Below are 17,242 nucleotides of genomic sequence, written 5' to 3' on the forward strand. Positions count from 1 at the left end.
TGTATAGAAGTTTGCCTCAAGCATTGTTTTGAGTTGCCACATTGGGTGAAAAAGATTCCTATGCCACTTCCTACCTCCTCAGAGCAAAATATAAAGTCACTATAAATTAAAGCTGGGAAAGTGTTTGGTCCAAACTCAGGACCCTGACTGAAATGATGTGCCAGTGGTCTTCACCTTGCCTGCCAAGGAGGTTGGAATGGCCCATTGCAGGGGGAATACTCAAGCAACAGCTGATACAAGACTTGGATAAATCTTGAAATACATAGGACTAATTTGCAGGTAATATCAATTTAGAATTTTCTTTTTTTCTGGACTTTAGGCAGATTATTTGAGCCCATGAAGCTTACACTTCTGTCAGTTTAGCTTTTGCACTATCTGCTAGTTATAAGAGAGCTCAGATGCCAAATCAAGCTTTTAAGATCTCCTCTCCCCCACAACCCAGATGCAGTATTTTATCACTCAAAATCTGACACATGGCAATGTGTTCCTAGGTTAATTCTGCATTATACCAAGACACCCACCATGAATGAAACCTATAAACATGCAACAGGAAGTTTCTATTTAAAGGGGAGGGGGGAAGTATCTGAAGATCTGTGTAGCCCTGGCTACAAAAAACAAGTTGTTGGTTCAAATATCAGCACTGACTGACTCAGCAGCAACACAACTCACTGGGAGATTTGGCTTAAGCATCCCTGAGCTGAGCAGTGCAAATAGATAAAAAGGTAAAAAAAGATAAAAGAAAAGATAAAATTTTAAAAATCTGTTCCAGACACAGACAAGCTCTGTTCACTCTGTGCTGCCGGAACTTCCTTTCAGTGACTTTTTACAGAGAACAGAATTGGAAGAGGCAGCCAAGCCCATGCACTCTGCTCCTTCCATTGTCTGCCATCACTTACGCCAAAAAACGATCCTAATTTTCTTTAAGAAAGTAATTCTTGAACACTACCTGCAAGCCAACAGCAAAGCTGCTACTAAAATATAAGAGACCTCTTGAATGCATTCTCATTTCAGAAGTAAATCCAGCAATGAATCAGGGTGTAAGACCTGAGTTTGTAAAGGGTTAACATTGGACAGAGTATGCTATTAGTAATGCAATCCCCCGGGATGGGGGTCAGATGTGTCTGCCAAGGGAACAGACGGGATAGTTTGCATACTTACATGTTTGGATGAGGTGGGCTGAACTCGTGCTTCTACTAGCAATTGGGCAGCATTAGACTTGTGCCTGAAAAGGCAATTGAAGAATGATCAAATCAAGTTCTGAATACATTTTGCATTCTTAAATTGATCCTTCTTGCCTGAATAAACAGTTGTCTCTGTGCAAATAGTAGGGTAGGTTTCAACAAGGAAAGTGGAAATATCTCCTGTGTGAGGCTCCTTCATATATAGAGCTGAGCTCCCATCAACAAAACTTAATGAGAGTTTATTTGGAACCAGAAATACTACTTCTCCTGGTAATGGATTAACATTTCCCCTATACATCTTGATGAATGTTTTTCTACAACTATCTCCCTCCCCCAAAAATTATTTTTAAGCTAAGATTTTCCATCCACACTCCTAGACTAGTCCTAAGCCACTGTCCACAATAACACACACCCGTGAGGCTCCAGACTGTCTCCTATTCCTCTGTTAAATTAAGCTGTCCCTGTTAAGTCTCACTTAAACTCCAGACCATTTTCTAGTTAAGCAATTACTCTACCACCCTTTAGGCATATGAAGCTGTCTCTCAGCAGCCAGAGAATTATGCAACACATTTTGCTGTTTGTGATTTCCTTTGCAGATGAATGTTTGTATCTCACTGAATTCAGAAACAGCAGCATCACTGCTGTGGCCCTGCTGCAAGTCCTCCCTCCTCACCAACACTTAGTTGTACTAGTGAGCTTTCTTTTGAGAATGTCATTTTTTATCAAGAGAGCAGTTAGATAACTAGATGGCTGGAGAACAATTTGCAAATTCATCATTTTAGAAGTAAACACTTCCCCAAATTTCCTTGTGTTTAAGTCTCATCACTTAACCTGCATGATCACCCTGAGCTGCTATGCAGGAATCTCACCCTCCTTGAACCCCAGAGAAAAGCTTTCACAGGATACAGGGTAACCAAGGAGGCAACAGCATCCATACACAGGATGCATTTTCCATACGTTCTCTGGATGAAGTTGCTGGCTACAGGGCCAAAAATGTCTGGGCATAATGAGTCAAGCTGATATGCTCTCTATTTTCAGACAATGTTCAGTTCTCAGCCAGTATTTTGTGGAGGGGCTGCCAGCCAGCAGTGCCTCCCAATGCACTTCTCGCATACGTTTGGGCCGAGTCCGAACCCTCATTCTGAAATCAGTTGGAGGGCTTTGTTACAGTGACACTGACCAAACAAGGGAGCTGCAGTGCTCAGTTCTCTCACATTATCTTCTCCTGGTCTCCAAGTGCTGGCCAGCTTGGAAAAAAACATCACTTAATGTCAACAAAAACTTCAGTGTGAATGTACAACCAAAGACTACATCAGTATAGGGTCAGTGGTCCTTTATGATTTATGGCTCCTATGTTCAATGTCTATTAAATAAATACAGATGCAGCACTCTCAATCTGTTACCTCAAAATTTAAGATAGATTTATCTAGAGGGTTCCTAGCATAACAATCATTTCTAAACTGAAAGACATTTACCACTACTACCCTCTCCCTGTTTAAAAATTTCTTACAGGCAGTGCAGCCTCAACAGATCAGTAGTTTTCCTCTGCTCCCTAAAATGGACTGCATGTCCTGCTTCCAGGTCCAAACACACTTGCCAGAAAATACACCTATGGAGCACCCTGAGCATTTTTGCAAAGCCAGGGGGGAAAGCACTAAGCAAAGATGAGATAAGACTATTTACACTTACCTTTCCAAAATCTCTGAGATTTGCCAGTGGAAACTAACTAATACTAGCTTTGCAACAGCATGTGATACCTAGGTGGAAAATAAAATAAAAAAAAAAGGTCAAACTTCGCACATTTTGAAGCCACACTCTGCTTAGGAGTATGATTTTCATATCAAAATTGTACAAACTCAGTAAAATATCCCAGTGATAATCAATGCACATTAAATTGCTACACATGATACTCAGAGCCAGTAGATCTGCAATACAAAAGCTGGAATGAAGTATGGGTGTACCAAAAACTAACTCACATACTTTGTTACAATAGCACAGAGAGGAAGGAATCAAGAATGCACTGGATTAATTTAATGGCTCATAGAAGCCCCATATCCAGTCCTGACTGTCACCACCACTCTGGAAGGCCAGACTGGACTGCCATCGGGTCCTCACCAAAAATGCAAAGTAAGAACTCCAGGGCAGACAGATACCACTTACTGAGGTGAGAAGAAGCAACAGGCTGCAAATACAGGCAAACTGTGACCGCAAAGGGTATGAGGAAAATACAAAACATTTTGTCAGTCCTTCACTGTAGAGAAGAAAGTTACACACTGGCGTGGACAGGAAGACAGAAAACTACTGTGACAGGGTCTGTTTCCATGCAGAGCTGCTTGCATTACGTGGAGTCTTGGCAAATACTAGCACAATCCGTCCTAGCCTGAGCACCATCAGAGTACTGCAACATGACATTTAAAGTCATGCTACAAGGGTACAAGCAAACAAGTTCTCCTTCATTTTATGTATTAGTTTATTTCAGAAGAAAACAGACTTCTCTGCTTGCACAAAAAGACTCCTACCCACCAAGACGACAGACATCTGCTGAGCTGATAGACCTTCACCCTGCTTCTCAACCCTTTCAGGTCCTAAAGTTCAAACAAAGCAGGTGTCCTCCAAACAACAGACCTTTTCCAGGGGAATTCAGAGGGCTGGCAATGCCTGTCTCCCACTGCTATTTGTGCTAGGAAGCACGTGGGCAAGTTTGGTGTCTGTACATTCTGCATTCAAACCCCTTTTGACACTAAAGGGCTCTGCCTCCCGCACTCCAAGACAAGCTATCACCAAGGCATCTCTCTGCTCACAGAAAACAACTCCTTCTGTTCTAGCTGTAGGAAGAGTTGTTTTTTTTTCTCCTAGAGAAGCTGTCAGTCCCAATCACTGGCTGAAATGCCATAGGCCTTCTTGAATGCTGCTACAGGTGAATCACAGGATGTGATGCAGTACAGACAGCACACCAACACAATCCTGGAAGGAAAAACAAGCAATGGTCACTCCTATAAAAACAGTCAGGCTCTGCACACCTAGAAGCAGCATATTCATTACTCTTCTAAGTCAACCCTGCTGAAAAGGTACAGTTTCACAACACAACTGACCTATTGCTGCCACATGATACTGCCCTGGTCCTGCACTGACATTTTTCAGTGCTGGATGGTTGGGTCAGAGAATTAAACCAGGGCAATACCAACACACAAAGCAGATGCGGTGTTTAACTGCCTCTTACCCACCTCTATATTCTGATGTGCCCACTTTGCTGGCCACTAAGAAATCCCACTAATAAAACAGCAATTTTCAATATACAAATAACCCCTTTTTCTAGGAGAACCAAAGCATTAGTTCATGCTGTGCAAGATCTGGCATGTTACCTTCCTCAACTTTACCAGCAATGTGATGTGACCCTCTGAAAACAAAGGCTTCCAGGCAGCACTGCCCTCCCTCCCAGCACAGAAGCCTGTGATTAGATGAAGCGTGGCACACAGGGCTGCTGCTGCCAACACACAGTCTGCATGGATGAAGTGACACTGCCAGCCTGGGACGGGTTGTAATGTTAAGCCCCCAGCCTGGCAGACCCAGACAGACACCTCTGACTTGTTTGTACAAGGAAAACATCTGCATTTGAGTCTGTAAAACAAACAAGCATCAGGAATGTGGTCTCTACAAGACTGGCTTCCTACAAATGCAAACCACATGCTAATGAATCATTCTTTAGCAGTAATGAAACTTTCTCAGTAGCAGTAAGGAAGAACTGACAGAAGAAAACAAACCCCTGGACTTAAATGGGAAACTAATTTGTAACATAGGAAAACGAGTATTTTTCAGTTGGATTTTCAGAGCCTGAGGTATAGCATTTGTTGCAGCATCACGATTCTATGGAGTTACTTGTTCCCTGAGGAGGAGTCAAGTACATCCAAGACTGAAGATGTACAAAGAGAAAGACAAATACCAGCAGACATTTCTGAAATCTAACAAACTCTCCTAACACAATCAAATGCTTTTGAGCCAAACTTCATGTCAGGCAAAGTGTGGAATTAATGCTCCAGAAGGATGCCAGACTAACAGATCTAGAAGAGTAACAGTTTCTTGTGACTATTCCTATTTAACTCCAACTACAAGTGTCGACTGGATCACCTGTAGTGCTAATTTCAGTACTTTCATCATAAAAGCACAGAAGAATATAAAGCACACAAGAATATAAAAATTATAAATTTTCAATTCATAAAGCCTGATCCATGACATTAGATCACTTTCATAAAAGCTCTGAAGCAGAAAAGTTTTTGATACTACCTGATCGGAGCCCAAGTGATCTTGTGAAACAGAATTTCCAGAGTCAGTCAGTTGCAGCAACATAAACACAGTCTCCTAGGCACAGAAGTACCACTTCTTACAGATTAAAGATAGGTAACATTCAAACTGTAAGAAAGAGGGATGGGAGAGGAGCAAGCAACTGATGACGCTGGGGCTGTGCCTGCTGAGTGGAGTCTCACCACATGTTATGTCCTGCTAACCAACAGCAAGGCTGGGAATTCAGAAGACAAATGTAAATACCATCAGGGGCCAACACTACTGAGGAGATTCCAGAAAACAAGTGTGAGAAGAAAAACAAATGTTTAACAAAAGCCTACTTCTATTGATTAGCAGCGCTCCCCAGCCTCTCTTCAATGACTGTACACTCACAATGACTGAATGATTGTACCAAGTCAGACAGTTTTTCCATAATAACATCCCAGAAAAGTTAAAATATTTCTTTGTAAGCAGGAGCAAAACCATGCTGAACACAGAAAAATACCAAAAATTGCAATCAGAAGTTTGGTCCATGTTTACATAATACATTATCTTACAGTACTGAAGAAGCAGTGTACAGAAGCTGATACTGCTGGCACACTGTCCAATGAAGCATTTCCTGGACAGTCAGAAGTTTCACCCAATGAAGTACCTCAAACTTATAAAACACTTCAGAAAAAGCACTGATTCAGTCTCCTACCAGTTACTAGGTGCCACAAGATCTCAGGAACAGCAATGATTTGTCTCAAACACAAAACACATTTAAAAAAACTTACGCCTCTGATAAATTGTCTGCTTTGTTTAAACTTTCCTATTCTCATTTTAGAATCCCAAGAACCAAAAAAGGCAGTAACACACCCCACTTGGCATCTTGCTGGCAGCAACTTCCTTCAGTGAAATACTTCCACAGACTCCAGTGCAAAGGGGAATGCATATTCTATACGTTGCACTATTTCAGTATTTGCCTGCAACCCATCAATTACGCCAGTGCTTCTACATAGCCTGATTTCTCCAGAACTGGGATTAAATTTATTAAAATTTAGAAGCTGAAAGCAATCGTCATGCTAACTTTTTTTCTTTTCCTCATTCTCATTTCTCCACAACCAGCTTAAAACTTTAATATCAAAGATCAACTCAGTCCAAATCTGAACCCAGAAAATTTCTGACTGAAGACCAGACTTCCTTCTCCATGATGTGGCAGCAAAGCTGAACAGACAGAATCTCATCCAGCCTGCCATTTCCAGCTTTATTTTAAAACAGGGACTTTATCACCTCCAAAGCCTCTTCCAAACCTCCAGTTCAACTCTGACTTATGGAGTGCTTCTGATTGCCAGAAATGGGCACCAAATGTTGACCGGTGCACTGGAAAAGGGGCACAGCACAGAGCAAGGGTGCCAAGAGGAAGCTGCTCTGCATAAGGAAAATCTCTACAGGAGTTGCAAAAAAAGTCTGAAGATTTTACACAGTGCTGAACAAAATCAGATTCTGAAAGTGGAACAAAATAGTAATGCCACTGCATCAAACACAAATCTATCCATTTTCTGGAAGAGTGCACAGTATTTTTTTTCCATTTCCATCTCCATTTATCTCCTAGATACTTTAGTCTCTAAGATAAGCAAAATTCTCACACTTCTGAAGTGTGAAAGAGAGTCTGGCACTCTTTAGGACAAGACATTATCAAAAGAATTTGCAAAGAATCCCTGCAGGTACCTTGCTGTGTTCAGAGCGATCAAAACAATTGTCTCAACTTGCTTCTTTAGATAAGCCAAGGTGTTTGGAGAGCTGATGTTTCATCTCTTTACAGCAGAAAATCTTTTCAACCATGCCACCTTGACAATTGCTAATTCAGACAAAAATGTTTCCTAAAAGCTAAAACACACCATCTTTTGTAGAGATTATATTCTATGGAAATTGCTCAAGCATATTTATATCGCATGCATATCTCATGAGTTCATTTCACTTTTCTCAAAAGGAAGGCCTATTTTTTTGGAGGTGCATTTCAATCCTCACTTTTGCAGAGGTACGGTATCAGGAATTTAAAACAATGATCATCACATGATTCTCAAAGAGATTCAATTCAGAATGAGTTGGAGATTCTAGGGTCTGGTTGGAGCTGACATCTCATGGCTTTGCACCAAGCTGACAATTCCTGTTAGATCAGAATTGCACTGAAATGTCTGCCCAAGAAGAACACAAATCTGGCATAAAGAAATGTAGCTTCCATTTCTTTTATTTTCCCTAATCAAAGATTTTTATACAAATAGATTTAAGCAGATAGGATTAATCTTGAGAAGCATTTGTTTTAATCCACAAATAGCTTTTGTTAGTTCTACAATGAAAGGATGAACTTCAAAAGATACTAGTTTGTGTATTGCATCCAAACCTCTAAAAACACACTAAAATTCTTTACAACAGGAAAGGCACGCAGAGCAAAAGCCTCTGAAATTGTTTCTGTTGGTGAGAAATTATGGCAAAATAGAGACTGAGCTGAGCTGGCAGTAGAGTAACACCTTAGAAAGAAACCATCATTTGTATTGAGTAATTTCACTGAAGAAAAAATCCCTTCACACATGCTTTACTTCAGTTTGCTGAGGTAAGGAAAGTGAACCACAAATGGAAAAAAAAATCATTTTATACTTGTTTTTCTTGTGGAAAGCAGATCTGACTGCCTCCATGCCTCATTGGAAAAATTATGTGGCTGTCTTGTTTTTACTGGAGGGCTTCTCAGAAAACTGCAGAAGTATCAAAAATTAAGAAAGGGCTACCCAAGGTTTTTTTTTTTTGGACCACACTTTGTCCTTTGATCTACCTCTTATAAGCAGACTTCCAAGATGTAATCCTAGTGGAAAACTCAGGAGGTTGCAGGGGCTTGAGATATGATTCACATCACCCACTGTAAACACCCCAAATGTTCAAAGTCTTGTAGCAAAATCTTTCATATCTGTTACAGGTTTCTGAGCATAAGAAGATTGTTTTCAAAATTGAACTAAAATTAATTTCATCTAACAGGAAAACCAGACAGTCTTACAACAAAATCATATATATTGCATTTCTTCTTTTTTTTTTTTTTTCAATTTACTTGACTGAACACAAGAAAAAAAGTGAGAAAAAAGCCCTCCACCTTTAGGTTTCACACAGAGGATTGGTTACGATTTGCCTGATATTTCAGGCCCTCTCCTGATTACAGGCTGCAGCAGGTAAGAAATGCCACTTAGGAGACTGTAGCTGTACTCTCAATACCATGGAAAGGTTTTGACAAACAGCACTACGTAAACTCTGCTTCATCACAGGGTTTTAATCTGTACCCCATCACTCACCTTCTGGCATGCAGAGACCTGGTGGCAGTCTGCAAGATTAGAAGCATATTTAGGAGGCAGACTGCAGTTTGGGAATGACAAACACTGCTGGTGTCACACCAGGGTTGTGAAGCTGTCAGTGCATAACCTAGCTGGCCACATACTGAAGAAAGGGGATCTGGGGTTAAATTCTAGCTCTTTCCCCACATTTACACATCGCTTTAATCCATCCGCTCTCCTACACAAGGACAGCAACAATTTCAGCTGCAGCTGCCAACAAACAGGATCAGTAGGACTCAGCTAGGAAATCTCAACATACGTATTTCTCAAGCTGTTAGGCTATTCTTCCTGAGGAAATTCAGAAATAAATATTAAAAGAACAGAAACATTTAAGCAAGCTGGTATGCCAGAAGGCATTATTACAAAACAGCTATGAGATCCCTTCTTTGAGAGATTTAGAGCGAAAGAAATGCAGCAAGAAAGCTGTAAAACAGAACACAGATATAAGATTGACATGAGATTCCCCAGCTGTCCTCCCTGCAGTTATTCTTTCCAAAGCAACACAGTGTGAGAACACCAGTGCCCAGCACATGCTGCACTTGTGCTTGCTCCCTGAAAGCTGCCAACACCCAGCAACACACCCCACTGCACAGCCCCTGCTGGGGTGCTTTCCCCGCAAAACACAGGAAGAGTGGACAATTCCTTCTGGTTGACAGAGAGGATAATTCAGAAGATGCACAGGGAAGAAGCAAAGGTCTGGTAATAAACTGAAACCACACAATTGAGACCAGTGGCTCAGAACACTAGGCAGCCAACCCAAACTGGGAGCACTGGTGTGTGCACAGAACCACAGTGGAGCAGGACTTAGGTAACCTTGTAATGAGTAATACCTGCTCAGTCCCAAATAACACAGTCCTTCACTCAACAATCCCAGCTCTAAGGGTGTTTTACTTTTGTTATACAAAGATGAAGAGGAGGAACATCTGCTCTGCACAGTATTTCACAATGCACAACACAGCTTGTTTCTGCTGCACCATCCTTAATAGGCACAGTACAAATTTGGCAAAGTGTTCAACTGCTTCATGCTGCTCCTGTGATCATGATGTCCAGCTTTAAGCTTGCAACATGAAACAGTTACCGAGAGATTGTTTTGGCACTTTTCTTGACTTGTGTCTTGCCTCTACCTCCCACCAAGATCGCACTCATCAACAGCTGCAAACAGATTTCTTTGCTCACTGCAGTCATATTGGCTGTAAGATACACTTAAGGTGTGAATCACAAAGAAATGTGTGGGCTATAATCACTTTCCACATTTGCGGCTCATTTTTCCAGTCAAGTTGAGAATTTCAGCAGTCCTGGGCAATAAGTAATAAAATTGTTTTCTCTCCTCAAATGACTCCAGGAAGGTGTCACAAGGTTATAAAGTTTGGGTGCTCCAGCCAGCTCTCTTATTCTGTTGACCAGAAGTCTACAAAAACTTAATACATTTTCACAAAACAAAAATACTTTTCTGAGCCAAAACAAAATACACTGAAGACAGTTACACTGAAGTTAGACACACTCATGTCCTCTTGATACTACTGAAGTACAGACATTGTGAATGTGTAGGCAAAAACGAAACTTTTGCATTGCAGAACTTCCAGGATCTTTCTGTCTGGGAACAAAAAGCAGGTAAAGGACAAAGGTATGTCTCAAACATGAGTGCTCCTAAGGGTTACAGCCTCAGACTGGATGTCCCACATAATGTTGGCTTGGTGTTAAAATACAGAACACAGTATAGATATAAACCTAAATATGGCCTGACTAATCTAGGGGTTTGCAGATACTTTGAAGCACTGTGTAATCTTTGCCAAATAGCACCACAGGGGTTCTTTTAAAAATTCAAATTTGCCCATCAGGTTCTGCCATTTATAAATAATTATATTTACATATTTACTGCTTACTAAGACTTTTCAATGTTGGTGCTTATGGACTTGAACTTTGAACACATATTCTTGAAACACTGTTTTTATGTACATGCATTTTAATACTTCAAGGGGCTTTAATCCCTCTCCTGCACCTGAGGTACCCAGGGCAGAGTGAGGCTTTAACATTGCCATTTTACATTACAGAAAGTTCCGTGAAGCCATTATGGCACTGAAAGGATGACACTGCAGCATTGCAGGTTAGTTCAGATAAGCAGCACCCTATAGCACATTCTGGGCCATGGTTTGAACAGCAATACAGCAGGGCACAGACACACCAGGGTCCTGACATATGGCCCTTCACAGACACTTTTGTGATTGCAGGGAACAGGCTTCTTCAGGAAGGGCTGCTCACACAGGCTGCCAGTCCCCACACACATGACCCTGGGTCTGCTGGAGATGGTATTTGCAAAAGAGCACTGCCAGCTCTCACCACGCAGCTCTACAAACTAACTGCTCTGTGTCAGCGCAATTTGAGTGCGTGGAGCAGCCTCAGAGGGCTGTGTTTTCATGAGTAAATACTAATCTGGTTGCATGAAAAGATGCAACATCAGTCTGGTGAGCCAGAATATATGCAAAACTGGTTTATCTCTGAAAGATCAGTAGTGATGACACAGATTAACAGAATTATGCCACAATATCAAATACTTTTTGCATCTACTAAGATTTACTCTTCAAGGGACAGAGCTAAAAAAACCCACATCACAAGGTGTAATTTCAGGACGCACAGGAAGTAAGCTTTTTTCTCTCCGATAAATATTAGCAGATCACTCAAATTAGTGAAATGAAAAGTATAAGTTCTTCAGTCTTACAGTTCCTCTAGTTTTAGTGGAAAGACGTCAGTACCTGTAGAACAACATGACTATCTTCCCTTACTAGTTTGCATATGCAGGAAGATCACAGCTTCCTCATGACTGACAATCAGCTAACACCTAAAGTCAACCTAAATTTTTTTTTCATAAATTCTAATTGCAATTGTTTTATCTGGTGGTTTATAACAAAAAAAAACAACAAAAACCAAAAAAGAATAACACTAGAAAAATCTGCCTTATCACTGAAACAGAGAAACCATTGCCAGTTATTTGAAACATTACAGATACTCCAGACATGTATGGAGACCCTCACCAGAGCCAGGAAGCATCATTAACAAACAAAAACAATATGACATAATCATACACTTAATTGCTTGCCAGTGACAGGCTCAGCTTTGTTTGTACAACTGCTGAGGATCACACTGTTTGCATGTACTGATAAGCCACTCCAGGACCCACAATCACCCAATGACAACTGACAGAGTTATCTCAAAAGCAAAGTTACTACTATACTATTTTAATTCATTATTTTTGAAAGATACTGTATCTTATAATTGTATGTATTTCTTAAAAAGAACCGTTGTGAATTCATTTGCTGGTCTGAAGGCAATATGAGCCACTCTGCTTTTGAGAGCATTGTCCTTCACAAGTGTTGACTGTGGTCAAGTGACCTTTTGAGGAATTAAAAGTGACCTACTTCAATTCACAAGCCTTTTGGTCAGAGAAACACAATTCTGGGTATTATTTTGAGATTGTCCTCTGGTATGCTTCAATAGAGATAGTATGTCCTAATTTTAGTCAGGGTATTAACAGAACCTTCCTTAGATCTTCGTATTAACAGCACTAACCAAGCAGCAAAGACTTAATTTTCTTTTCCTTGAAAACCAATGAACTCACAGTTCTTACTAAAACCAAAATGAAGAAGAAACTTTCAGAGCAACACTTATTACATCTCTCTAGCTTCTGTATGGCTCTGGAATAATCACTAATGTAGTGGCAGGCCTGTCACACAGCACAGCTGGTTTAGTCTACTGCTGCCTTGTTTGCACTAATGTTTATATTCATGTTTTCACACCTGACAAAAAGCAAGTCAGAAGAATTTGAGGCAAAAGTTTCCTACAACAGTAAGAGATACAAGGACATAAATTTACCTACATGTAGGGTGTCACGCTTTTATCAGACTTCAATTTCTAACTGTGCTGTTTCTAACTGGGACAAACAAAACACAAGCATTTTGTTGAAGAGAGCTTCTCTTTCAGTGTTGCATATAAACTTTTAAACATGTTCAGGGTGTTCACACCTGACCTGACATTAACCAGCCAGTGCAAGGTTTGCTCAGTTCAGTGCCTTCAGCAAGAATGAGCTATAACTCATGGGGAATACAAAGGCCAAGAAGGTGTCCAGAGACCACTCTTTACGCTACACTTTAAAATAAAATAGGAATTTAACAATCAGTCTGAAATAGCCGAGCAAAACAGTTTGAAAAACAAACGCTGAGGGTTAACGAGCAGAACAAATGAAATCCTATCTATTTAAACTGTTACTAGCCACTAACAGCACAGATTGCAAATATAAAAATGTAAAGCTCTGAAAATCTGTTTCTGGTCTTTAAAGTGTATAGACAATATGTCACGAAGAAAAAGCCACTCAATACACATGTATGTGTCCCAGAGTTAACCTTCAGAAAGCGAATCACCTAATGAGAACAGACAGTGGCAGAACATTCCAACACAGCTTTAAGCCCATTCATTGCATTTATTTTTTATTTGCTTTAGGGAATTGTATTCATCTATTAATTTGTGATAGTATATCACTCAGATACCAAGTCATTCAGTGGTTTCAACTTTGTACCTCCTGAAGATAATCTTTAATTTACCTTCAGCCTTCCCTGCTGGGGCAACCATTCTGCCTTAAATATGAGCTAATGCAGAAAAAGCACCACATAATCAGTATCTATCATAAAGGAGTAAAGGAGAGAAACGAGTAAAGGAGATGAAATCAAAATTAACTAGATGCTCCAAAAGAACAATCATCGCTATCCAGACATTGTGAAAGGTAGTTTTAAAAAGAAAAAGCAGTTTTTACAGCTCAAGGAAATGAACAGAAAAGGAGGTTATATGACTCTTTAAAAAGTCTGCCCCTGTTTACTCATATCCATTAAGTCCATGGAAAATAATGATTATAAATAGCTCAGCATGCTCCATTCAATTTCTTTCTTCTCTGTGCTCGCTAATTCCTTCTATTCCATTTCGTCTCAGAAAACTAACAAAATCACAAGTTTCCTTGGTGGGGAGAGAGGAAGGAAGACAGGTTGTTGAAGAACTGCAAGCAAGTATGAAACAAAAAGAAAATGCTGCAGATACACAAGAGATACCCAATAAAAGTGCAACTGTGGGAATATTGTTGCTGGAGAAAAGAGAGTTAATGTGGCACTTTGAGGGCTAAAGCATGAGTACGTGGCTTACAAGATCACATCTTTCCAAACCGCTACTCAAATTCAATTTCATCTTCTTATGCATAAACCAAAGTGTGTAGCATTTAATTTTAAAAGTAAATTCACAGGCGTATTCTTGATATAAAAGAAAACTCTTTCTACAGGGCATTAATGTGCAAATAAAGATCAAGAGATCCCTCTCATTTTAAAAATTAGATTTGATTCAGACAGAATAAATTGGAATCAAAACCTACCCAAGACAGTCTTTTTTACATGCTGCCGTCATCACCTGTCCTGCCTTCAGGGGCTGTTCCAGAGAAGAGCAAGCACTAGAAGACCTGGTTTGTTACTAGGAAGATGCAGCAGCAATTTCTAACCAATGTCCACATCTAGAGCTTAGAAAACTCTGCTTTCCCCTGGCCTGTCTCCTCTTCTGACTGACACGAAAATAATCAGTTACAAAAAGAGAAAGAAAACTTCACAAAAATCTTATTGAGCATAGTAACCATGGAGCTGACTGAGTGTGACTTTTCTGCAATGAATTAAGTCACACTTGCCCCAAGAGGTGGCAAGTTCACTGTACTTGAATTGCTATCACTGCAACAGTAGGGTTAAAAACTGGCATGACAGCTAACCTGTCTTTGAAAGTCCAGGATTATTCTCAGAACCAACCAAGAAAAGTGGTTTTGTTAGAATTACAGAGTTTTAGCATTCCTATTTGTCAGTTATCTTCTCAAACACAGGTGTACCAAGCTGTACCATTTATGGTTTTATTTGTTTCTTTTCTACATGCCCTCTTTGCATTATGTTAATACAAAGAGTTATAACTCAGGAATTTTGGTCATGAAGCTGAGCTCTGCAAAAAAAAAAAATCAACATTCAGTGAGGAAGATTTTTCAGGCCCCAGTATGTAACAACTGTAAACCTTTGAGTCAGTTTCAAACAAGGGACCTTCAATAATGCTCCTCCAACCCCCCCGTAACAGCAATGTTGCCACAGCTTTCATTACAACTGTATTATCAGCATTTGCCTGTTCACAACCACAGACTTGTCTTGCACCTGTGTTAATGCAGAAACCTTTCCTCACCTTTAACGTGGCAGCCAAGCTGGCCATGTGTTCATTCAGAGTGCTCTCCGACTCCTTGTAAGTCAAGCAGGTGAACTGATATTCCTCTGGATCAAAGGCATCTGCTCCCTGCTGCTCCACGTCGTTAGCTACCCCATCATAATAATCCTCAATATCCCCAGGATCCTCATCCTCTTCCTCCTCCTCGCAATTAGGGTCATAATCCTCTTCATTGCTGTCAGAGCCCTGGCTGTTCATGTCCACGGACATCTTAATGCCCTGCCAAACTGCAGACCAGGGAAGCAAGCGCAGCTTCTTTTTTTTCCTCCAAACTTTATTGTTCTTTTGATTTCATCTGAGCTCTGTCTCCTAAGAGAGGAAAAACAATTTTTTCTGTGCCTAAGAAATTGTAAGAGGTGCCAAGTCAACAACAAGTAGGTGATCAAACAGCTAGGAACAGACCAACCCAACGGCCCAGTAAAGAGGATTCTGCTGTGCACATCCCTGGTTTGGATCCACTGTGACTGTTGCACCTCCAAAGCCAAGGCTGCTCTTACAGGACAGATCCAAATCCTTGGAGACTGGGTTATTACACTGCATCCTAGTCCCCAGTGCAGGCCCCGTGACTTCTGACATTTGGAAGCTGGCTGCATAACCTTCACTGCAGATCTTCTCAGAGATAAAACTGAATTTATGACAAAATTCTTTATCAACAGCCTGAAATGCTTAAGAACAGCATCCTAGCTATTTAATTAACAGGAAAAACCCAAACCTCTTACCTATGACCACAGCAGCTAGAAAGGCAACCTGTGATATCCTGTACAACTTGTAATATTCTGAACAAATCCGTATTACTTTAGAACTACAGACATTAAGCGGGACTTAGGAAAATAAGACAAGCAAACAGATCTCTCACATGCACACAATTTAACAGTCTTCAATACCATCTCAAAAGAAATTGTGAAACTAGTTCATCCCTTTAAATTGGTTCTACTGGATGTGATGTGGCTTGGGCCTTACATCTGAAGGGGCAAATAAAACTATAATTTATTGCCTTCCCAATACATATACTTATTACCTTTTGAATGTAGAAATTTATGCTCAGGTGTTGACAGCTGTTGGAAGAAGCAGAACAGCTACCTTTCTTCTTTTTTAAGATTCTCACTTGTTTTGGAAAATTCACACATCTGATACTTATCTGAACTACAAATCTTCTGTTTGTGTAATGGAACCATATGAATTTGAGCTCTAGAAGATTCAGCAGTAAAGCATGAATCAACCTTGAATTATGGTAATCTCATATCTAGTCAAAAATTTCCATTTACCTGAATGATTTGGTTTAGAGAGACTATATTAAATACAGAAGAATTAAAACAATACTGTAACCAAATTTTACACATAAAAACATGTATTGAAATCAAAGCTCTATTCTCCACATGCAGCACATATTTGGTTCCTTAAATACACTCCCATTCTGCATTACTATGTTGTCAGCTCTGCCACTCAAATATATTCCCTCAGTATAGCAATTTGTAGCTGCTGGGGAAACCATAATCAAGCTTTGATAATCCTGACTTTAGAGTACAGGAAATCATAACCACAAATTTTAATTATTTTTCCTCAACTCTTGGTTTTGTTTTGTTTCGTTTTTTGTCTGTTTGTTTTTTGGTTTTTTCCCGTTTCCGGTCACCTGACCAGGCAGCAGAGAATAACCAGGAAGAGATGGGATGTACAATTAATTTGAAGGGCTTCAGTGATTTCAGGAGATATAAACCTCCAGAGAGGCTGAAGACTAGTACCTAATTACATTACCTCCTGAATTCTGGTCTTCATTCCTTTCATTGTCTCTTGATTCCTTAGCTATCCACAGCACACGTAGCACACAAATAATTTATAGCACTGCTTTCCACAGGACTTCAGAGGAACAGACACACAGTCCCTCCATACTGGAAGGAGACAGATGTGAAATCTGATTTGGCAGATACAAGGCAAACCCTCATCCCTCCCACTACCCTGCTTAGAGTCTGGGCTTAATCTGCATTGACACTGAGCTCTTGCATAAAATAATGGATCTTTACCTGCTAAAACTTATATTTAAAGAATGACTTATTTGAGCCTCTAACCCCAGTGTGGACTATCAATAGCCCAGTGTGCAACAACTTTGATCAGCCACCACAAAACCTGATCAAGTTTCACAGGCCAGGGAACTTC

General features: G+C 40.2%; 1 protein-coding gene across 5 annotated transcripts in view; it reads right to left on the reverse strand.

The window, feature by feature from the left end:
• Nucleotides 1-17,242, reverse strand: part of ARIH2 (ariadne RBR E3 ubiquitin protein ligase 2) — a 34,317-nt gene that overhangs the window by 14,915 nt on the left and 2,160 nt on the right. For 2 of the 5 annotated variants that reach the window (XM_058845454.1, XM_058845455.1), the window contains exons 2-4: nt 15,053-15,400; nt 2,871-2,938; nt 1,159-1,222 (exon numbers count right to left, since the gene is read on the reverse strand). In XM_058845454.1, coding sequence (XP_058701437.1) covers nt 1,159-1,222; nt 2,871-2,938; nt 15,053-15,301 — 381 coding nt within the window. In that variant the 5' untranslated portion in view covers nt 15,302-15,400. Of the gene's footprint in view, nt 1-1,158; nt 1,223-2,870; nt 2,939-3,341; nt 3,414-15,052; nt 15,401-16,843; nt 16,978-17,242 lie in introns of those variants that run through there. The other 3 variants (XM_058845453.1, XM_058845457.1, XM_058845456.1) reach the window with 3 other exon arrangements.

Source organism: Poecile atricapillus, chromosome 9 (assembly GCF_030490865.1).
Source record: "Poecile atricapillus isolate bPoeAtr1 chromosome 9, bPoeAtr1.hap1, whole genome shotgun sequence".
NCBI classification, from domain to species: Eukaryota; Metazoa; Chordata; class Aves; order Passeriformes; family Paridae; genus Poecile; species Poecile atricapillus.